We start from the raw sequence: 23,541 nt of genomic DNA, 5'->3' as shown, positions 1-23,541 counted from the left end.
TGTCATCATCATTATCATCATCATCTCTATACCAGCCCATAGCTAAAGCGTAATTCATAAAAATACAAAATACGACGTAATAAAAAGCAGTCTAAAATTCTTAACATCGAAAAATTAATTTGGTGTAGTTACGGGTTACGTTCTTTGGACCTCTGAAAGCTGAAGGAGAGTCAGCATCACACAACCCATTTCTGTTTTTCTCCTGGCCTGATGCAGTCTGAGAATCATAGAATAGTGGAAGGGCCCTATAAGGCCATCAAGTCCGACCAACCCCCTTCTCAGTGCAGGAATCCACATTAAATCACAGCCTAGAGAAAGGAAGGCAAGTAAAGAAGCTTCATTGCACATGGCATTCTGAGTTTTGCTACTGTCCCAGAGAACATGGCCCCGTTCAGAAGACCTTTTTGCCTTATTCTCCGTGGTTAAAGCCATGGTTTAAGGTGTCTTCTGAACATGGCCAATTATTATTTATAGAGAGGCCATCCCCAACCTGATACCTTAGAGATGTTTTGGACTACAACTCCTGTCAGTCCTAGCCAGCATGACCAAGGGTGGGGATGATGGGACTTACAGTGCAAAACCTCTGGAGGGCACCAGATCGGGGAAGGCTGGTACGGAGTGTTTGCCCTCATCACGGAAGTCAATATAGGAAGCTGGGCCCCTTATTGATTGACTCTTGGTACCATTGCTCAAAGGTCATAGTCAAGCTACAAACGCATTGCACCATATTTTGCTTTGACTCACTTTGATCATCCCTATTTGCTCTGCTTAATGGTTAATAATGAATACTGGGTACAAGTCTGGTATATAAATTACAAACCAAAGAGAACAGAGTTCAGAGGAGTGCCATAAGATTCTTTGGGAAATCTGTAAGTATGATATACATATTTTTTTTCACTGAGAGTGCAATCCTATATGTAAATCCCATTGAGTTCAGTGGAGCTTACTCCCAAGGAAGTGGGTGTTATTCGCGCTTCGTGTCCTATAACAGGCATTTCTCCATTCTCCTTTGTGTGTTAAAATCCTCAGGACAAAGGGTGGTATCCAATTAACTCCTCCCGCCTCTGGAATAACTTCTGTAAGGAGAACGGGGAGGAGGCAATTCCCTCTTCCTCATGCAGCTCCCTCACACCTTTAAAATCTGCTCCGGGGAAGATTAGGGGGCAGAAGTGGCTTTAAAGGGTGAAGAGGAGGGCAAAAGTCAATTCATGCAACGTTGGATTCACCCTGGGTCCATCTGAAGGCAATGCTTAGTTAAATCATATTGATCATTTGGCCTGGATGCATGTTTTTATTCTGAATGAGGTCGTATTTGAGTTCGAGGATCTGGGAGTTGCACTCCCATTAACACACTTGCTCATTAAACTGGAGGCTCAAAATTTCCACAATTGGTACAGTGTCAAAACAGGATGTTCTGCAAGTGGGGGCCCACAGCTGATTCTGTTCCACCAGTGGAAGTCCCTGCCGATTCTGCTCCACAAGCAGCGTCCACAGCTTATGCAATGTCCTGCTTGGATACGCAAGCTCTGCTAACCTTCAATGATCCTGAAATGAACATTTTGTTTCTGGTTTCTAGAGGAAGTGCTGAATCCCTGTTGCAAAACTGGTGGTCGCTGCTGGTGGAATGGAGTCGGACGTTGTCCCCCTTATGCAATAAGGCTGCTTAGATACTGCCCCAGGAAAGCCCAGTGCCAACTGTGTCCTGTGGCCAGGGCAGATGTCGCTTTTCTTTTCTGCTATGCAAAAAGACATCACACCAGTGCGGACTTCCTAAACAAGTCCTTGGTGCCTGCATCTAAGAATGTGAAATGTTTCTTTAGTCCCATACCTAAAAAATTTCACTTCTGATGCATTTCTGTTTCCGTCAAAGTTAATGGCAGATCTTCATCAATCTTCTAATAGAAATGAATGAATATGAATATGAATATATTTTATTACGGTCATTGACCAATACCAACAGTACATTTAACAAACACTATATACAAAATATGTTAACACATTAAAACTACCAACATCTAGAAGTAATAGAAATGAGATATACCCCACCCCAAAATATATATATGTATTTTGGCTTTTTTGTTTTTTGGCTAGTATGAAGGTTTGAGGGCTACAGAGGCAAAGCAAAAAGGTCCAGCCTTAGAGGCCTGGGGTTATTCTGTTGTGAAGGGGTACCCCTGAGAGGAATAGTTTTATTTCTCCAGTTAAGATTCATTTCCCAGCTAAATTTCAATTCCTGAGTTAAGTTTCATTTGTTTTCAGGTTTGAAACAGTATTTTCAGTTTTGGGGGGGCAAGAGGGGAGAAAAGGAGAAACCAAGCCAGAGAGAAAGAGGTCAGGGAAAAGGCAAGAGCATAAGGAAGAAACAGCTGGAAAATGTAATGCAGCTAGGGTAAAATAATTTAGGTTTTTGCAACTTTTATTTTCTTTTAATGCCTTTCTATCACTCAGCTCTATTGACTAAATCGCTTTACTTCTAATTTGGTTGTTTCAATATTCTAGTAAACTGTTGTGTTAAACCTAAAGTATCTGGAGTGTCACTCACCCCACGTCTACAGTCTAAACCCACGTTACTGGAAAGGTGAAGGCAAAAGAAGAGAAGTGAGATTCTCAAGGAGGCAAGAGATCCTTAAAAGTCTCTCAGGGGGGTCCAAGACACAGAAGGAACCTTGGCAGCTTGTGTTAAGAGTTTGAAAGAAGACAATACCAAGAGTGCTTCTTTCAAATTCTTAACACTAGCAATAAATAAATAAATAAATAAATCCCAGCTGGTCATCAAACAGGAGGGTCAGAATTTCCACCACTGGTAGAGTTCAGGGGTGGGCCAGGAGGTTAGGCTCCTCATGTAACCATAAAAAAGGATATGAATTGGTTTTACTATCTGAAAGATTATTTCAAAATTATATAGAATCATAGAATTGTGGAGTTAGAAGGTGTCAGGGTTGGAAATTTTACCTACTGAGGGACCACAAGGATCGCCTACTCCAATGGCCCCGTTCAGAAGACCTTTTTGCCTTATTCTCCGTGGTTAAAGCCATGGTTTAAGGTGTCTTCTGAACATGGCCAATTATTATTTATAGAGAGGCCATCCCCAACCTGATACCTTAGAGATGTTTTGGACTACAACTCCTGTCAGTCCTAGCCAGCATGACCAAGGGTGGGGATGATGGGACTTACAGTGCAAAACCTCTGGAGGGCACCAGATCGGGGAAGGCTGGTACGGAGTGTTTGCCCTCATCACGGAAGTCAATATAGGAAGCTGGGCCCCTTATTGACTGACTCTTGGTACCATTGCTCACACATTGCACCATATTTTGCTTTGACTCACTTTGATCATCCCTATTTGCTCTGCTTAATGGTTAATAGTGAATACTGGGTACAAGTCTGGTATATAAATTACAAACCAAAGAGAACAGAGTTCAGAGGAGTGCCATAAGATTCTTTGGGAAATCTGTAAGTATGATATACATATTTTTTTTCACTGAGAGTGCAATCCTATATGTAAATCCCATTGAGTTCAGTGGAGCTTACTCCCAAGGAAGTGGGTGTTATTCGCGCTTCGTGTCCTATAACAGGCATTTCTCCATTCTCCTTTGTGTGTTAAAATCCTCAGGACAAAGGGTGGTATCCAATTAACTCCTCCCGCCTCTGGAATAACTTCTGTAAGGAGAACGGGGAGGAGGCAATTCCCTCTTCCTCATGCAGCCCCCTCACACCTTTAAAATCTGCTCCGGGGAAGATTAGGGGGCAGAAGTGGCTTCAAAGGGTGAAGAGGAGGGCAAAAGTCAATTCATGCAACGTTGGATTCACCCTGGGTCCATCTGAAGGCAATGCTTAGTTAAATCATATTCATCATTTGGCCTGGATGCATGTTGAGTCTCGGCGTGCGCATGTATCCCTGGATAAGCTGTCATGGTGGTGACTTTGAGGTTTTTTTTTAACGTGCAAAATTGACGGAGCTATGGAAAGGGGTGTTGAATTTTCATAAATTCCCCAAAAATCAGGGGATGATGGGACTGCCTTGAGTCTCGGCGTGCGTATGTATCCCTGGATAAGCTTTCATGGTGGCGAGTTTGAGGTTTCTAACGTGCAAATTGACGGAGCTATGGAAAGGGGTGTGAATGGGGTGCCCGATTTTCAAAAATTCCCCAAAAATCAGGGGATGATGGGATTGCTTTGAAACTTGGCGTGCGTGTGTATACCCCCATGAGGTGTCATGGTGCCAAACGTGAGGTTTCTAACTTGAACAGAAAAAAAGTTGTTTAATTTTTTAGCTTTCAATGCAAGCCTATGGGGGGGGGAAAACGGAGCTCCGGATCCGGATCCGGAGCTCCGAGCGGAGCGGAGCGGAAGTGGGCGGAGCGGGGGCGGGGCGGAGCGGCCCGATCCGGAAAATGGCGGATCTGCAAGTGAAGCGGAGCAGGGGGTCCGTGCACACCCCTACTTAAAACTACCTACTGGTCGGGTTCATTGATAAAAGGCTGAATGTTCGATATCACAAAAATAGGATGAATGGATTCCATAATACCTTCATTCATTGTGAGAGTTACTCACCCTGGCTCCCCTTCATTATTTCTTTCACTCTGCCTGAAGCACTCTTGTGGTCTGAAATGAATATGCCCTGGCCACATGGCCATTGGGCTCCACCCCTATCTATTTGCAGGTGTACCCCCATTTGTTTACTTATTCATTTTATTTGTACCATGCCTTTCTACCATTTCTATCTATAAAGATATAACTGTGGACCCACCGGTTCAAAATGGCCTGCTCAGAAGCCAAAGCTCACCCCCAGAAGGAGCAGTTTGATCCCTTACCTTGACTGTGGGCCTTGCTAGACCTACCTGATAATCCGGTGGGGAATAGGGCTGCCGCGGGACGTCGCCCTTTTCCACACGTAACACGCGACAGGAAAAGGGAAAGCCCCGTCGTGTCCTCCATATTATTATTTTTTTGAGTTAAAGGGCCATGTGCGCAGGAGTGCACCAACGGGAAAGTAAGTTTTTTTTTAAAAAAAATAAAGGGTTCCCCATTCCCCACTCCCCCTGCCCCTGATTTCCTCCCCACAATGCCTGATGCCCCCCCTGGCCACTCGCTCGCCCATCCTCCCCCCACTCACCATGCCCGGCCCCGCTCGCCATGCCTGGCCCCACTTGCCATGCCCTGGCCCCGTTCTTCTTCCACCACCACCCTGTTGGATCCTGGAATGGATCCTGGATATGTTTCCAGGGATTTACTAATTGCTGAGGAGCTGGAGGAATCAGAAGACTCAGCAGAAAACTTAAAGGTCAACGTTGCACCTGGACATTGATGTCATGATTGAATAATTGGTGACTTGATTGTTTCAATTAAGGGATTGCAAGCAGTTGCATCATTGTACAGTTAGCCTATAAAAAGGATTGTATTCCCATGTACATGTATCAGAAATGATCACTCTATGAGAGCTGTATTGACTGACCGTATGTAAGTATTTGTATTTGTGATTGCCATAACTAAATTATATTTTTATATGCCAGTAAAGGTTTCTTTAAACCTACTGAAAGTCTCAGTCTTAATCTGTGTCTGTGCTGATTTGCTGGAAACTGCTGCAAAACTCTGTTATAAGGTTATTGGCCAGAAGCCCATAGAATCATAGAATCATAGAATAGCAGAGTTGGAAGGGGCCTACAAGGCCATCGAGTCCAACCCCCTGCTCAATGCAGGAATCCACCTAAAGCATCCCTGACAGATGGTTGTCCAGCTGCCTCTTGAATGCCTCTAGTGTGGGAGAGCCCACAACCTCCCTAGGTAGCTGATTCCATTGTCGCACTGCTCTAACAGTCAGGAAGTTTTTCCTGATGTCCAGCCGGAATCTGGCTTCCTTTAACTTGAGCCCGTTATTCCGTGTCCTGCACTCTGGGAGGATCGAGAAGAGATCCTGGCCCTCCTCTGTGTGACAACCTTTTAAGTATTTGAAGACTGCTATCATGTCTCCCCTCAATCTTCTCTTCTCCAGGCTAAACATGCCCAGTTCTTTCAGTCTCTCTTCATAGGGCTTTGTTTCTAGACCTCTGATCATCCTGGTTGCCCTCTTCTGAACATGCTCCAGCTTGTCTGCGTCCTTCTTGAATTGTGGAGCCCAGAACTGGACGCAATACTCTAGATGAGGCCTAACCAGGGCCGAATAGAGAGGAACCAGTACCTCACGTGATTTGGAAGCTATACTTCTATTAATGCAGCCCAAAATAGCATTTGCCTTTCTTGCAGCCATATCGCACTGTTGGCTCATATTCAGCTTGTGATCTACAACAATTCCAAGATCTTTCTCGTTTGTAGTATTGCTGAGCCAAGTGTCCCCCATCTTGTAACTGTGCATTTGGTTTCTATTCCCTAAATGTAGAACTTGGCATTTATCCCTATTAAATTTCATTCTGTTGTTTTCAGCCCAGCACTCCAGCCTATCAAGATCACTTTGAAGTTTGTTTCTGTCTTCCAGGGTATTAGCTATCCCACCCAATTTTGTGTCATCTGCAAATTTGATCAGCGTTCCCTGCACCTCCTCGTCCAAATCATTAATAAAAATGTTGAAGAGCACTGGGCCTAGGACTGAGCCCTGCGGCACCCCACTCGTTGCCTCTCCCCAGCTTGAGAAGGTTCCATTGATAAGTACTCTTTGAGTCCGATTCTGTAGCCAACTGTGGATCCACCTAATAGTTGTTCCATCTAGCCCACTTTTAGCTAGTTTGTTAATCAGAATGTCATGTGGTACTTTGTCAAAAGCTTTGCTGAAGTCAAGATATATGACGTCCACAGCATTCCCACAGTCTGGCAATAACTAAAATAAGGTTGTAAATATTAGACCAACATATTCCAATACACCCATCCGCCATGTCTGATGTCCCCCTTGCCCACTCGCCAGCCCACTCGCCATGCCCACCCAATCACCCGCCTGCCGTGTCCGATGCCCCCTCCACGCCCCCCATCTGTGATCTCCCCACCCTGGCTCCACTCTTCCCCCCATCTCTCCTGCTGGATCCGCTCTTTCCCCCGGCCCCCATCTCCCCCCACCGGCCCGATGGGCACAGTGCTCCTATGGAATGCTGTGCCCAGTGTGTGGCTTCTCCCAGCTACTCGTGAGTAAGCACGCAGCCAGGAAAAGCCACGAAGTCGCTAGGCCCGGGGCTGCGGAAAAGCCAGGCCATAAGCGGATCTGGTTATCCCGGGTCAAGGGAGGACTTAGCATCATCTGGATGCACAGCAGGGAGCCCAGGTCTCACACCGGGCTAACTTCTTGTCTAGAACAGCCTGTGAATGTCCTTGCACAAAGTACAGGAACAAGTAATAAATCCATTGCATTGTATCCTGCTGCGCTATGTCCTCCAATGATCAACATTTGCATGATTTAATGCTTAATAATACATTCTGAGCATTATATATATCTGATAGGCTTATATCTAACACAAAGACCAAGCAAAGACGAGTACTGAAGAGTTGAATGCCATAAGTTTCTTTTGGAGATTTTGTAAGTATTGCCTTACCTTTTTCTTTACCTTGGACTTTACCTATTTGAAATGAGATGTATAGAAGAATAAAAGCAAGATTGTGCTTGACCAAAATTATACAAGTTGCATTCTAAAAAATTACATGAAATACAAATTCCAAAATTAATACAAGTCTTTACACATAAAATAAGAACAAGTCAATGAAACAAATAAACTTCTGTTCTGTCAAAGGAAATTTTCCAATACAATGCTGAACAGGACACTCTGAAGTGTGGCTTTGCTGCATAATCCATACAGCTAGAGCAGATGGTAGGTTCCCTTTCCGTTATGCAGAAAGGCAGGATACTGGTACATAATTACTTTTTTAAAAAAGAAAGAAAAATAAGGAAAGGAAAGGAAACCTGAGGATCTGAATATTTATTCAGTTCTGTATAGGGGTAGATACCTAAATATTGGACATGAAGGATGTAATTCAAATCCCACTGAAATCAATGATGGATTTCCTTTTCTTTACTAAAGTGGCAAAGATGCATTCTCAGAAACACTTCCTAACTGCTAAATATTTTGTTCTAGTGCTCAAGGTGACAACACTGCAGCTGCCCATGCAGAGAATTCAACAACGCATACAAACCTCACAATGAATATGAAATTATTTGTCTTGTCAAAAATGGTGTGATAATGCTATGACAGGGCATTTTTAAACTTAAGAAATTATCCAAGCTTGTATTCAACGTTCGGAAAGATGCAGTGATCATTTTAGAAATATTAAAATACTTTAAAAATACAATCTTGAAAGCAAGTTCAAACCGTCCTTGCAATGCTTAAACTAATTTCTAAAATGCCTTTGTATGCTACTTTTAAAAAATGATTTCTGTTGTGTAATTGTGTGGTTCTAGGGCCCAATTCCCCATTTATGGACAAATCAGATACGTTTTAGTAACATTTGTGCAAAAAGTTCATTTTTGATCCAAACTCTATCCTGAAAATGGGATTGCGCAAAAGAGGTTAAGCATGACTTAACCCTCTAATGTCTGTATATATGCATATTTGATTGAGAGCTTTATCACACCAGCGTTATACTGTGCAGTCACTGCGGATTGCATGCAAAGGACTCTGAAGTTTTCCATCTTATAATCTGTTTTTATTGTGAAGTACTCTGAAATTTTCTAGTTTATAATCTGCTTTGACTGTGAAGTACTCCCATGCATCCTGCTTTAATTGTGCTATAAAGGGAAAAGACTCGAGGTATTTAGCTACTAGTTTTCAAGTGAATCATTTGTTGTTTTCTGAGTGGCCACTGGGGACGCAGGATCATGTTTAAAGAAAAATTAAACAAATGCTTACATCTGTTTTAAAGATAAAGTTTTAAAGTTAAGTTTTAAAGTTTTAAAGATAAAGACATCAAAATTGGCGCAGTAATAGATATTAAGGAGAGCTTTACGCATACCAAATTTGAATCAGATTGGGTCATCCTTTGATTTTTTTTAATGATTTTTTACATTTCTCCCCTTAAACCCATTTCCTGGTATGCAAAGGATTTTAGGAGCACTGCCGCCCAGGGCGTGATTTAGCTAACAACAACAACATTAGTGACAGCGTAGCGCTGTGGGGGATAATTTGAGGGAAACAGGTACATGGGAAGAAGCTATGAGAATAACTTCAATTCCCAGTGAAGTACTTCAAAACCAAACTAGAAGCTCAGAAGTTCCACAGAAGGTTGTTGCAAGAGACTGATCTCTTCCAGCAGGCCTACCCAGTCAAATTTTAAGGCTTTTGGCTGTTATTTTAACAATGTATTAGATTTATATGCTTTTAATCAGTTTTATGTATTTTATAGTCTTATTGTATTTGATGTTGTTCCCTCGATCCAGAGGGAGGGGTGGGGGAAAATAAATAAATTATTATTATTATTGCTTCATTTTCACTGGCACGGTGACACATGCCTTAGTTACATCCCGATTGGATTACTGTAACGCGCTCTACGTGGGGCTGCCTTTGAAGAGTGTTCGGAAACTCCAGCTGGTTCAAAGAGCTGCAGCCAGATTGTTGCTGGTTACAGGGAGCATACAACTCCCCTGTTAAAACAGCTCCACTGGCTTCCAGTCTGTTTCCGGGCACAAGTCAAAGTGCTGGTTATGACCTATAAAGCTCTATATGGTTCGGGTCCAGGTTATTTGAAAGAACGTATTCTCCCTTATGAGCCTGCCCGTGCTTTGAGATCTTCTGGAGAAGCCCTTCTTTCAGTCCCACCTTCTTCACAGGCACGCTTGGTGGGAACATGGGAGAGGGCCTTCTCGGTGGCTGCTCCGGTGCTCTGGAACTCTCTTCCCAGGGAAGCTAGGCTGGTTCCCTCCTTGATGGGCTTTCAGAAGCAGGCTAAAACTTTTTTGTTCAATCAGGCCTTTGGAGAATAATCCAGCCCTCCATCTATGTTAACGTCTTATAATTTTGTTGTGTATTTTTAAATTGTTTATGGTTTTGTTTCCCTCCCCCCCCCATGTATATTTTAAACTTTGTAAGGCCACCTTGAGGCCCAGTATTGGGCAAAAGGCGGGATACAAATAAATACTACTACTACTACTACTACTAATAATAATAATAATAATAATAATAATAATAATAATAATATTTCAGTCTTGAATGCAATCTAGTCCTGTAAATGTGCTTGAGCAGAAGAGGCTGACAATTAACTTTCTAATGTCTTCTGTGCTTTGTTTTTCTAGCAAAAGGATTACATTTACCAATGAAGTCCATCATTTACCTCTCGTTGTTAGTGGTCATTGTTCAAGTCCACGGTCATCACCTTCCAGGACACCAGGACAATGACCAGGATAGCCACCCCCCTGGACAAAGGAATAAAACCACAGCCTATCAAAAAATAGTCCCTGTCAATGCTGACTTTGCATTCAGACTCTACAGGCACATAATTTCAGATGGAGCTGCTAAAAATGTTTTCTTCTCTCCCATAAGCATTTTCTCTGCAGTGGCATTGCTGACCCTCGGTGCCAAATCTGAAACCCACCATCAGATTCTCAAAGGACTTGGTTTTAATTTGTCAGAGATTGAGGAGAACGAGATACATGAAGGATTCCAAAACCTCATCCAAATGCTGAACCATCAAAATAATGAAGCACAGGTGAATGTAGGGAATACCTTGTTCATCAACGAGTCGCTGAAAATCCTGCCTAAATTTTTGGAGAACGTCAAAACGTTCTATGAAGCTGAATGTTTTTCAGCCAACTTTAATAATCCTACAGAATCCAAAAAGCAAATAAATGATTACGTGAAGACTAAAACCCATGGCAAAATAGCTCACGCAGTTCAGGACCTTGATCCAACCATCGTGATGGTTCTTGTTAACCATATCTTCTTCCAAGGTAAGCCAAAGAATAACATTTTACCAATAGCTAATGCAGTAAGGAATGTTCAGTCAACTATACTATTTGAGAGTGGCTTATAGCTTCCAAGCTAGGAATTCCCTCTATTTAGAAAAATAACGACGCAGGCAATTGTAGCAAAACAGCATGTGGCAAAGCTTTGGGATCTCTGGGATTTTGTACAGAAATAAGCAGAATGAAATTGTTACCATGGAATCCTGATGTTACATTTTAAAAATGAGCCCCTAGCAGTTTTGCAGTTTTTGTGGTTGGTTACAGCGCAGAAACAAACCATATTGGAAGTTTTAGTTTGACAGTTAAATTAGGGTTAAATTGGAGTAGGCATGAAATTGCGTCCACTTCCTCAGTGCTCAGCCTACTTTAGCCACCAGTGTTTTTTCCATCTGGTGTTCTGCTGATACCCAGGTGAATTTCACTGTCCATTTACTTCGATTTGTGTCTGTGTGTGTTTTCCCTAGACTACTTGCATTTATTGTACAGATCTCAATAAAAAATAAAAAAACTGAAACAAATGCCTATTTGGGAAGTGACATTCACACTCCTCTGTTGCCTGTCATTTTTTCTCCAAAGCCTATTGGAAAAACCCTTTCAAGACTGAATCAATTAGGGAAGAAGATTTTTTTGTAGATGCAGCCACAACTGTGAAAGTCAACATGATGTTCGAAGAAAACCATTACAACTATGTCCGTGATGAAAGTCTGTCTTGCTGGGTGGTGGAAGTTCCCTATAAAGGAGATGCTTCTGCCTTGTTTATTCTGCCAGACGAAGGGAAAATGGACCATGTGGAAAGAGGTTTGACGAAAGAAACTCTGACTAAGTGGAGAACATCATTTACATATGAGTATGCTTTCTTTCTACATTATTATTGTTATTATTATTATTATTATTATATGCTGACAACATTTGGGTGTGTCTTTGTTTCTTTGTTTTATTTTTTTAATAAATAATCTCAATATGTTTAAAAAGGCATTGGGGTTATTTGCAGGAAAGCTTTTAACCAGCAGATGTCTCAGGTAATGGAAATGGGGAGTCCGTTTTCAGCAATTCATGCTCCAGCTGCAGCCTCTTGTACCCCCTTAAAATCCGCACAAGGGAAGGATGACCAGTGAACATTGCCTTTCCACCTTGTTAGCAGAGATTTCTGCTAAATCAGAGAGAGAGAGAGAGAGAGAGAGAGAGAGAGAGATGGCAGTACAATAGAGGGAAAAGGCTGCCACTGCTTATTAGTACCTCTATGGCCACAAACTATTGTGGCCATAGAGGTACTAATTACAGCAGAAGCCGCGCAATATCTTAAAATCAAGCAGCCTACTCCTTTTCATTTCTGGTGGCGGCACCAGAAGCCTCCAGACATAGGCGTGCGCAGCACATTTCATTAGGGGGTTCAGCCAGGGATTTTTTTAAGGTAAACATTGATTAAATATACAGTAATAAAGGACTTTTTTTCATTCATCAAACAAACAAAATAAATGAAAACTGAAGTAAACTGTATTTTTTTAATTAACAAGCAATCTGTACTTTAAAAATACACATTTTAAAATGGAGACTCTGAATACTATTTTTTTGCTGCAGTGATAACCAGTACCATCTTTAAATTTAATCAGATAATGACCTAATCCAAACTTACTAAAACAGATTCACATTTAAAACAGATTCTATCACATTAACAACGAGTGTCATCTTAAGTTCCAGCACCATACATAGAATACACCATACATAAAATGTCCTAATAATGATTTTAAAAGATTGCCCTGTGTGCTGCTGAGCAAAGAATTTGGAATGAGGTCCAGGAGAGAGACTTCTGGGGTGAATATAGTGAGGATGAGGGGTGGCTGCGAGCCTAGCATAAGAGAGGGCTGGCTGGCAAGATCTGGAGAACTTGGGGGAGTGTAGGAGATCTGGAAGTAGGGACATCTCTGGAAGGCCGCGAAGGGGCTATTGGCAGAAGACAGGAGATGAAGGAGAAAAGAGAGGATGGGAAACCGTCACAAGGGCACATCAATCTTCTTTACTGATCAATTGTAAGCCGCTCCGGGAGCCTTTTAGGCTGAGGTGCGGGATAAAAATACTCTAAATAAAAATACTCTAAATAAAATAAGGGCAGAAGAAGAGGATTGGCGTAGGGGGAGCCCTGGGGAAAGAAGAGAGAGAAATGCCCCTATGTGTGGGGGTAGAAGAGGGAGAGAGGGTGCAGACAGGAGAGGTATGAGTGTCCTGGAGGGGAGAGGAAACAGAGGTAATGTTTAGCCTTGAGGAGAAGCCTGAGGGGAGACATGATAACATTCCTCAAATACTTGAAAGATTGACACACACAGGAGGGCCAGGATCTCTTCTCGATCATCCCAGAGTGCAGGACACGGAATAATGGGCTCAAGTTACAGGAAGTCAGATTCCGGCTGGACATCAGGAAAAACTTCCTGACTGTTAGAGTATGACAATAGAACCAATTACCTAGGAAGGTTGTGGGCTCTCCCACACTAGAGGCATTCAAGAAGCAGCTAGACAACTACCTGTCAGAGATGCTTTAAGCTGGATTCCTGCATTGAGCGGGTTGGACTTGATGGCCTTATAGACCTCTTCCAACTCTATTATTCTATGATTCTATGAAAACAGTAGTGTAGATCCTGCTTGAGACACCTGGGCCCTGTACACCTAGGAAACCCAATGCATGTTGTTCAGTATCTAAATTATAGCCAGCTCTTGCAAGGGCTGGCCCAAGACATTTTGCTGCCCAAAGTGGAATAGCAAATGACATGACCCCCCACCCCACCCCCAAACTCACGGTGCAATGCCAGTAAAGTCATTTTGGCACTTGAGGCCAGTGGACAACAGCTTATTATGCCATAATAAAGTTGTGAGTCTTCCAGATCTCACAGGATACTTTATGGCTTTTGAACACAAAAGAAGAAGAGGACTATACCACAACCTGGCCTTGTGGGTCATGTAACCAGCAAGTCCAGTCCAGAAAGGAAATCCAGACACAAGCAATTCAAGCCAAACCACACCACATACCCACATACTGTATTATTTTGCCCCAGTCCAAACATTGGTGCTCATATCCCTTTTTGCTGCAGTGCCACTTCTGCCCCCTTGACCCAGATAAGGGGCCTGGGCAGCTTGGAAGAAGCAACAAGTAAAGCACTCCACTGAACATGTCAACAGCCAGTCTACCCACTCCTCCCCTTGCCAGGAGTCACGCTGCCTATAATGGCAAAGTATAGTAATTGCCTGGGCATCTCTCTCTGCATAATCAGGTAGTAGCTTACAATGGTGTTCAGCAATTTTAGAAACCATATGTAATAGTCTTATAGACCCCTTTATGTCTTAAAATGCATTGCTTCAGTTCAAATGGCAGATATATCTTCCACACTGACAGCTGCTACATTCCTGATACTAGACCAATAGTATATATATATGATTCAACACATGTGAGGAGTTTCACATTTTAAACTCATTTAAGGTGCAAGCCTGTGCATATTTAGAATGAAAAGAAGTCCTACAATTCTCAGCATACCCCAGCCAGCCATGCCAGCTAGGGGATTCTAGGAGTTGAAGGACTTTTTTCTGTCTAAACATGCATAAAATTGTGCCTTTAACTTATCATGTCACACTAACAGGAATACAGGAATCAAATAGGATTTCCTTCTTCAGTGGGACACACTTACTTAGGAGTAAGTACCATTTTGTTATAGGAAAGGATAATATATTTTTAATTAAAATTTAAAAATAACTATCACCTGGTACAGAGTTTTCCTATGGAAGACCTGGCTGGTTCACTGTTGTAATTATTTGATTGGGACTGAAGTAGAGGGGCACTAATTTTGCTGTACTTATTGTCTTTAAATATGGTTAAATATCCCAGTGTGGGATGTACTTAATATGGTTAAATATCCCACAGTTACCTTGCTATTCTATTTCTACAATTCTTTTTCTCCTGTCCTTTCTTCATCCTCTCTTCATTTTCAGGCTGCATCCGGTGAACATTTACCTCAGAGTAAGTTTGATTGATCTCAGTGGGGCTTACTTCTGAGTAGACATACATAGGATTGTGCTGCAGCTCTGTTTTAAAGTGACACAAGATGCACACATCCAATGTTTACCAAAAGAATGGCTTGAAAAAAGGGGGATGGACACCCTAAAATAAGCAAGGGCAGATAGGAATTGTTTTAGCATGTATTCTGAAAAAGGTGCTGCTGAATGAACCCTCCTTAGCCAGGAGGTCCTGGGATGAGGGGCCATGCAGTTCTCCCCCCTTCCCCCTTTCTTTTCTCTTGCTGGAGACCAGACAATAAGCAAAATATGACTGTTAGTTGACTGTCAAACTAAAGAACATAATATGCAAACTACTTTAACAGTATGCCATTCAAAAGTTGCAGCTCTCCAAATCGTAGTTCCCACATGATTTTATTAGGGTAGATATGAGAGCCAGTAATGTAGTTGTTATTAGAGTGTTGGACTGGGACTCAGCAGACCTGAGCTAGATCTACACTCGAGCTTTTTAGCAGCATTGAACTGCATTAATAACTGTTGGGGCACATTACACATCTGTATACTGCTTTTCTAGCATTTGTTCCTGCTCTTTATTCTGTATTATCTAAAATGCCACAACATTGTGTGCGCTACAAGGTATAAATGCGCAAGAAAGATATAGTCACCATGATGGGATCCTATCGATATGACACAAGGTGTACATCTGGCCCTGGGTTCTATTGACCACTTGGCTAGGCAAGTCAATGACTTGCAGCCTAAACTTCCTCACAGGGCTGTTGTAAGGATAAAATGGATAGGAGGAGGATCATATACAACTCCTTGTAGGAAAGGCAAGATATAAATGTAATAAACAAGTCTTTGGATTTTCATTTTGGATCCACCCATCCACAATAGCTTCTCTGTAGTTCCATGCAATTGCTAAACATTCTTTTCATGGTTGCTCAGAAGTGTTTAGAATTATGTTTAGAATTGCAGGATTTATTCCCAAGTGTTTAGAACTGCAGCCTCAGAATCATGTTTGCAACATGTATTCACAGGCCAGATTATACACTTGAAGGCTGCAGTCCTATGCATGCTTACTTGTATCACCAATGGAGCTTAATTCCGAGATTTGGCATGCATTGCATGTAATTTGAGTCGCTGTAAACAACAAGTTAGCACCATCTGCTGTCTTGTTCTTTCCCGATTTCATCAGCACTTTATTCAAAGAGCAAACTTTAGATGAGTCAAGCCTGTTTTGCTTAGGCAGAAGCTATTTATTTATTTCCTATTTTGACACACACCCCCTCCAAAAAAAAAAAAAAAAAACTGTTTTGCAACGGCTTTCAAACTGTCCTTTTTAACAAGTCCTGCCTTTCTGAGGTACCAAAGTATGTTGCATCTGTGCCTAAAATCATGATGACTGAGTTGCACATTTCCTTTTTTTACTTTAGAATTATGCAAAGCAAGCCTGCTCTTGTGGAAATCTTGGGTGCAGTATTATCATTACTTGTATCCCATCTCTTCCTCTTCCATTCAGCTCAGAGCGAATGGGGATTACTCACTTTATGCTCACAACCACCTTGTGAGGAAAGTTAAACTGATGCTTCTGACCAAAGCTGACTCAGTGAACTTTATGGCTAAGGAGGGATTTGAACCCTGATCTCCCCTGCCCAAATCCAACACTTTAATCTCTTCTACACAACAGCTGTTGGAATTTGAGATCAGAGATTGAACTAGCTGTCATTGTGAGAGCAGCAATCTGTGCATAAAGGAGTACAGTCGGGGAAGGAAATCCGTGCGAGGGATTTGGTCCTGAGGAGAAACGGCTTAGGAGAACATATTTATTTATTTATTACATTTTTATACCGCCCAATAGCCGAAGCTCTCTGGGCGGTTCACAAAAATTAAAATCATCATAAAACAACCAACAAGTTAAAAATACAAATACAAAATACAATATAAAAAGCACAACCAGGATAAAACCACGCAGCACAATTGATATAAGGTTAAAATACAGAGTTAAAACAGTATAATTTAAATTTGAGTTAAAATTAAGTGTTAAAATACTGAGTGAATAAAAAGGTCTTCAGCTGGCGACGAAAGGAGTACAGTGTAGGAGCCAGGCAGACCTCTCTGGGGAGCTCATTCCACAACCGGGGTGCCACAGCGGAGAAAGCCCTCCTCCTAGTAGCCACCTGCCTCACTTCCTTTGACAGGGGCTCACGGAGAAGAGCCCCTGTAGATGATCTTAAGGTCCGGGTAGGTACATATAAATGTACGTCGTAGTTTTAGGGAAACGGAGGCAGCAGGTGAGGGTGAGGCACGTCAGGGGTGTTCAAAGGGTCGGAAAGTGCATTCCTATGGATGTTTACTCAGAAGTGGGGCAGGATCTACACTACTGCTTTAAAACACTTTATAACAGTAGTGACAACTGTTGGGGCCCAGGACACACTCCATATGCAGTTTTCAAAGTGTCATATCCTGCTTGGTGTAGATCTGAGTTCAGCAGGACTCTCCCCTACACAAGCGTGCATAGGGCAGCCTTAATAAGGAAAAGCGAGGGCGCTTTTATCTCCCGCCTTTCCGCTTGCGGGGGGGTCTCGGGACAGGAGGAGCTGCCGGCGGAGGGCCAAAGGCCAGCCGGTCCCCTTTGCCGCTCGCTGTGCGGCCGAGCGCGACGCTGCCGTCCCTCGCTAGTGCCTGAGGCCGCCGTGTCTCCCCAGAAGCCTGAGGCGCAGCCGATCCGCACAGGGCTCGGCTGAGGGCTGCACGGCTCACTGCTCCGGCAGCTGCTGCTGCTTCCCGCCCCCAAGAGCCGCGGGGCAGTAACGGCTGCCCGGAGGCCCAGCAGCGCGGCGCAGCTCATGGTGTCTCCTTGTCGGGCGCGGCCTGGGCGGGCAACTACCAAGGGAAGTTGCGCCGAGGAGGAAGAGGCGCCGACAGTAACTGACTGGAAACACTCGCCCAGCCTCTCGCTGGTTGTGGCCAATGTAGCCGTCTCCGCATTGCTAATAGTTCCTCAACTTTTGCGACTGGAAGTTGCCACTCCACTTCCCATTTGTAGGTTTTAACCTTTCCTCAAAATGATGCCAGTCCTCATTTCAGCTTTCTACCCGAATCCCGCCTTGGAAATTGCCCCCACAAACACACACGCACAAAGTAACAAGGTGAATACTTGGCACAATTCTAATACAAATCTGGGAGGGTGGAGAAACACCTTTGAATTCTAGCTAGCTCAGACACGACAAATGCCGTTTTCACGCTTGGATGTGACTTGACTTCTTTTGTTTGTTTTGTTTCCTTTATTAACCAGTGAAATACAATTGTATCTCCCACAATTTTCCATTTCTACGTCCCTTGATGTCAAAGACTTGTTGCAGAGACTGGGTATTACTGATATCTTTAATGACAATGCGGATCTGTCTGGAATTACTGGGGAACGGAATCTGAAGGTCTCCAAAGTAAGTAAGCAGACAAGTACTGCCTGCCTTGTACTTTTAATCAAATCTTTTCCGCTCTGTGTTTTGCTAAGGCTTTTTTATTAAATGGAAGACCAAAAATGCTTACAAATTCCCAAATTTGCATTCATGTTCACAAAATGTGCACTTTTAAAAATGCACACTTTTTTAAATGGCCACATTTTGAAATGCACAATTTAGCATGTGCATTTAAAAAAAGAAAGGAAAAAAAGTATGCATTCTTGCACATTTTTAAAAATTTGCATTTTTTTTTCTTTAGCCAATGGTGGAAATGAATGCACTTTGGGGGGGGAAATGAACACATTAAGAAAAGCACACACACACACACACGCACAAACACACATGTTTAAATTGCAGTGTTTAAAATGCACCGTTTAAGGTGTTCATTTCTAAAAGTATGCATTAATAAATAATAATAATAATAATAATAATAATAATATATTTATTTCTTACCCGCCTCTCTCTTTGGATCGAGGCAGGGAACAACATTAGTACAGGAATCAATACATCTTAAACAATTCTTGATTTTACATTGATCTGGAAAGGCCAGCAGGAAAAGGCTAGTCTTTAAAGCTGCCTTAAAATCACACAGAGTTAATTTTACGAATCTCCTCCGGCAGGCCATTCCACAATCTGGGGGCGACAGAAGGAAAGGTCCTCTGGGAAACTGATGTCAGCCTAGTTTTAACTGACTGAAGTAAGTTCACCCCAGAGGACCTGAGTGTGCGGGGCGGACTATATTAACACTTTTAAACAATTGCATTTTTAGTTTTAGGACACAACCCTATAGGGTAGACATTTCCTAGATGCAAGCCTACAATCTCTGGGGCTTTTTAGTATCCTATGCCCTCCTGGGCTGCTGCCAACAGCATGGGAGGGCTGAGAGGTGGTTTTCACTCCTCCATTTTCCTTTATCTCCTTTTTCGTCTGGACGGTCCTTTAAGCCCATCCAGAGCAGGTGCAATGCTGGGACAAAGCTGGGTCTGAAGAGACCATAGGATTTTGCGTGTTCTGAGCTCTCCTCTTCCCACCCACTAGAACACCCCCTTTTTCATAGAATCATGGAATAGTAGAGTTGGGAGGGGCCTATAAGGCCATTAAGTCCAACCCCCTGCTGAATGCAGGAATCCACCTTAAAGTATGCCTGACAGTGGTTGTCCAGCTGCCTCTTGAATGCCTCTAGTGTGGGAGAGCCCACAACCTCCCTAGGTAACTGGTTCCATTGTCGTACTGCTCTAATAATCAGGAAGTTTTTCCTGATGTCCAGCTGGAATCTGGCTTCCTGTAACTTGAGCCCATTATTCCATGTCCTGCACTCTGGCATGATAGAGAAGAGATCCTGGCCCTTCTCTGTGTGACATCCTTTCAAGTATTTGAAGAGTGCTATCATGTCTCCCCTCAATCTTCTCTTCTCCAGTTTAAACATGCGCACTTCAGCCTTTGACATCTGTTATCAATTTATCATCCTCATTAAGCAGTTGAACCACCATTTCTTTCCTCTGTCTTTTACTATTCACGTATCTGAAGAAAGTCTTTTTATTGCGCTTAGCATCCCTCGCTACTCTCAGCTCTAGCCTTCCTGATGCCATTTCGGCAGTTCTGAGACTGAGGGGAGACATGTTAGCAGTGTTCAGGTCCATAAAAGGGTGCCACAGGGAAGATGGTCAAGAACTATTTTCCATGGCCACAGAAACTAAGACCTGAAATAACGGATATAAGTTTGAGCTACCTAGGTTTCAATGAAATATAATGAAAAACTTCCTGACAGTAAGATTGTACAATGGTGGAACAGTCTACCTAAGGAAGTTGTGGGGTCTCCATCTCTGGAGGTTTTTAAGAAGAGGCTGGACAACCACCTCTCATGGGTAGTTTAATTGTTTTTTCAGCACATTGCAGAGGGTTGGACTAGATAATCCTCATGGTCCCTTGAATCTCCACAATTCTATGATTCTATTTCATTAAATTAAATGTGGGTGGAAGATGCTCCTTGTCTCTAGCGCACATGACGTTAGGAAAGTGCATGCCTAATTAGCTGGGAATAAATCTCACTGAACTCGGTGGGATTTGTATCTGAGTAGGCGACATCCATGGGAGTGTACTGTAAGGCACAGTCTGCCATTTGACCACATTTTAGCTGCTGAGGTAAACATTAAACTGTTGACATCTCATTGTAGGACAATTCATGCTTTTTCTGGTGTATTTTTTTAACCAAAACAGCAATCACTCCTAACATGCTCTTTGCAATTAAAACCTTGGAAGACAAGTGATTGCAAAATAAATAAATACAACAGGTGGAATAGATGTTTCAGGAATCGATAATGATGGTGGGAGACAGATCCTTGTTGATCATGATGTGAACAGAATGCTAGACTAGGTGGACCCCTGTTCTGATCCAGCATGGCTCTTCTTACGTTCTTGGTATGGGAACAGTGGTATTAGGACAAGTAGGTTCTTTTCAATGGTGGCTTTGTGATAGTGGAAAGCACTTATGGTTTTGCATGATGGGGTATTCATAAGAAGAAGAGCCATGCTGGATAAGGCCAAGGGTCCATGTAGTCCAGCACTCTGTTCACACAGTGGCCAACCAGCTGTCAACGAGGCACCCACAAGCACCCTCCCACTCCATTTTTGCCAATGATAAGGGAGCATGTTTAAACCATGGTTATGTAGCCACCATGGTCAGGAATAGTTCACATGACATGCTAAGACATGGTTCACAGGACATGCTAAGCCATAATGTTTAGCTCAAATTGCTTAACCACCATGGCTTAGCGTGTTGTCTGAAAAGGGTCAGTATGTCTCCATTTTCATGTCTGGACTATTGGACACTACAATGTGTAACCAAAACCATCTTGTTCCTTCATTGCAGGTTCTTCATAAGGCTTTCCTGGATGTCCATGAGAATGGCACAGAAGCAGCAGCAGTCACTATTGTTAAATCTGTATTTTTGTCTGCTCGGTTAACCCCTCCTCTAAGCATCACCTTCATCAGACCCTTCCTAGTGAACATTTACAGCACTGACACAGACAGCTTGGACTTGATAGGGAAAGTGGTGAACCCATCCCAACAATGATTGTGAGGTGAACTGCCTGAGGCTTCCATTTACATTTTGTGTGTTTGTCTAAGGCTGCAGTCCTACACACACTTACTAGTAGGTGTGTGCAGAGTGGGTCTTCTCTGCCCCAAAATTCGGGGCAGAGCCCCATTGAGGTGATTCTCTGGCCTGACTTCAGAGCAGCTCCCCTTACTCCGCCCTGTTGGATTACCCGTCGGAGAACCACCCATTTTCAGAGAACTGCTGTAGTCATGTGGAAATTAATCAAACGCTTACAGTACCCTCATTCTTAAAGATAAAGAAATGGAACTTAGCATGGTGATAGCTCTTAAGTAGGTCTTTAGACATGCCAAGTGTTTTACAGATCTAGTCATGCCTTGATTTTATAGGATTTTTTTTAAAAAAATCCCCTCAAACGATTTCCATCCCTCTTTAACAGACACAAACACACACACATTAATCCACCCCTGTGCATTTGTGGAGGGAACTTTTCTCTTTTACTTTGCTGAAGCAGAGCTCCATTGTTGCTGGTGGAAGTTTCTACTCCAGCCTTCTCCAACCTGGTGCCCTCCAGATCTATTGGATGGACCCCTACACACACACCTGCACTGGAAGACCAGCCAGCCAACAGGAGTAATAGTTTAACTGAAATAAAGAGCCTGCCTGACTCAGGTGTAGATGCTTACTCACTCATGATGCCAGCCATCCTAGCAGCATTTTCACACTGTGGATGATTGACTTCTATGAGTTTGAGCAGAAATGCATTCCCTTTTTCCCCAGCCAGAACCAGCAGCCAATTAGTGTTTCCCACTCCCCTGAACACAGCAATTGGAGGAGAACATGGTCATGAACAACACTGTGGCAATTCCTAAGTGGTTAGCCACAGATGTCAAGATCAAAGGTACCCCTCACCCCACTCAGCATCTTCCAAATATGTAGATATTCAATTGAGACACACAAACACACACAGCATTGACACCTGAAAAACAGTCACATAATTTTGGAGACTTTAGAAGCTCCGATTGGGCACACCTCCACTCTGAAATTATTCGATGGGTTTGGAAGCAGCCGATCTCCACTCTGAAAGTTCAAATGCTCCACAGGTGTTCACAGTTACCAGATCTTTCCAGGGCAGAATGCACATCCCTACTTCCTAAGGCGTAAGCCTCATTGGACACAGTGGACCTTACCTTTAAGGAAACAGGGCTAAGAATGTTCTGAATGAATGGACTTGCAACAGCATCCACCAAGCCTTAGTAGTATGATAACTGGTTGTACTGAAGACGAATATGATATGAGAATGAATGCAACATTTCTGTGGAATAAAATGTGATTAAAAAAAAATCATTTTCCAGATTAAGCTCATTAAACATATTACTGTCTTTCATAGAATGGCTGCTAAATCTTAAAATAATTTTGATTCAAAGGAACAAAGTCCTTTGCAGATGAAGCAGTAAGGATATGCCCTCAGAATTATGGCAGGATTCTCAGGGGTCCTCATGTCAGTCCTATGGGTCACCTGCTGGGGAGATGAAGTCATCCTAGATATGTCTACTTGGGGGCCTTGCTAGACCTACCGGGTGTTCTGTGGTTGAGGAGGGGTAAAACTGGATTTTCCTGTTCAGGTGTGATGCCTCATAGTCCACACCTTGTGTGGATTATCCCGGTATTGGAGTGGGTGGTTGCGAGAGTTTGCTCCGGTTGTGCTGCTGTCGGCTCGAGCACGGGTTGCGCAGCCACACTGGGCTGATTTCCGGGGGGGGGGGGGTTCGCCCACCGCACGATTTGCGCAAGTGCGAAAGAATGCAATCCACGTAGATTTGGTGGCGGCGGCCGCGGCTGTAATGGCGCTGCTGCTGTTGTTCCATGCCGCCCCCCCCCTCAGGCTGGGCACAGGGGAGCCAGTTGGGATTGGGGGATGACCCACAGGGGGCGTGGCCAGCGGTGGCAGGAGGATGGGAACGAGTGGCATTGTTGAGCGGCAACATTGACAAGGCAGGGTTGCTGCCATTTGCTTTTGGGGGTGATGACAGGCGTAATGTGATCCGAGGATAGCCGTCTGCATGGGCACTCTGCGCCTACATATCCCATCACGCCTCTGAGTTTTGCTGCTGATGACCGGCCCTGTGCCCTCCCCCCCACATCCCAACGTCTTTCGCACC

General features: G+C 43.3%; 1 protein-coding gene across 2 annotated transcripts; it reads left to right on the top strand.

Moving 5' to 3' along the window:
- Positions 1–3,375: 3,375 nt before the first annotated feature.
- On the top strand, positions 3,376–22,705 carry LOC134393092 (alpha-1-antitrypsin-like protein CM55-ST). 2 transcript variants are annotated; one of them, XM_063117993.1, is made up of 6 exons: positions 3,411–3,450; positions 7,420–7,495; positions 10,199–10,852; positions 11,444–11,714; positions 18,159–18,306; positions 21,194–22,705. In XM_063117993.1, the coding sequence occupies exons 3-6, from the start codon at positions 10,219–10,221 to the stop codon at positions 21,395–21,397; spliced, it is 1,257 nt and encodes a 418-aa protein (XP_062974063.1). In that variant the 5' UTR covers positions 3,411–3,450; positions 7,420–7,495; positions 10,199–10,218; the 3' UTR covers positions 21,398–22,705. The 2 variants fall into 2 exon arrangements, with proteins under 2 accessions (XP_062974062.1, XP_062974063.1); XM_063117992.1 differs by lacking the exon at positions 7,420–7,495 and having other exon boundaries at positions 3,376–3,450.
- The last annotated feature ends 836 nt before the right edge of the window (positions 22,706–23,541 follow it).

The sequence above is a fragment of the Elgaria multicarinata genome, chromosome 2 (genome assembly GCF_023053635.1).
Source record: "Elgaria multicarinata webbii isolate HBS135686 ecotype San Diego chromosome 2, rElgMul1.1.pri, whole genome shotgun sequence".
NCBI lineage: Eukaryota > Metazoa > Chordata > Lepidosauria > Squamata > Anguidae > Elgaria > Elgaria multicarinata.
The sequence above is the reverse complement of the archived record's forward strand: the minus strand, read 5'-3'. Positions and strand labels throughout refer to the sequence as shown.

Bases quoted from the DNA above. Each gene is read 5' to 3' on its own strand.
- LOC134393092 (XM_063117992.1), top strand. From the start codon at position 10,219: ATGAAGTCCATCATTTACCTCTCGTTGTTAGTGGTCATTGTTCAAGTC. The intron at 11,715-18,158 runs GTATGCTTTCTT...TTTATTAACCAG, and splicing joins AGAACATCATTTACATATGA to TGAAATACAATTGTATCTCC. The intron at 18,307-21,193 runs GTAAGTAAGCAG...CCTTCATTGCAG, and splicing joins GGAATCTGAAGGTCTCCAAA to GTTCTTCATAAGGCTTTCCT.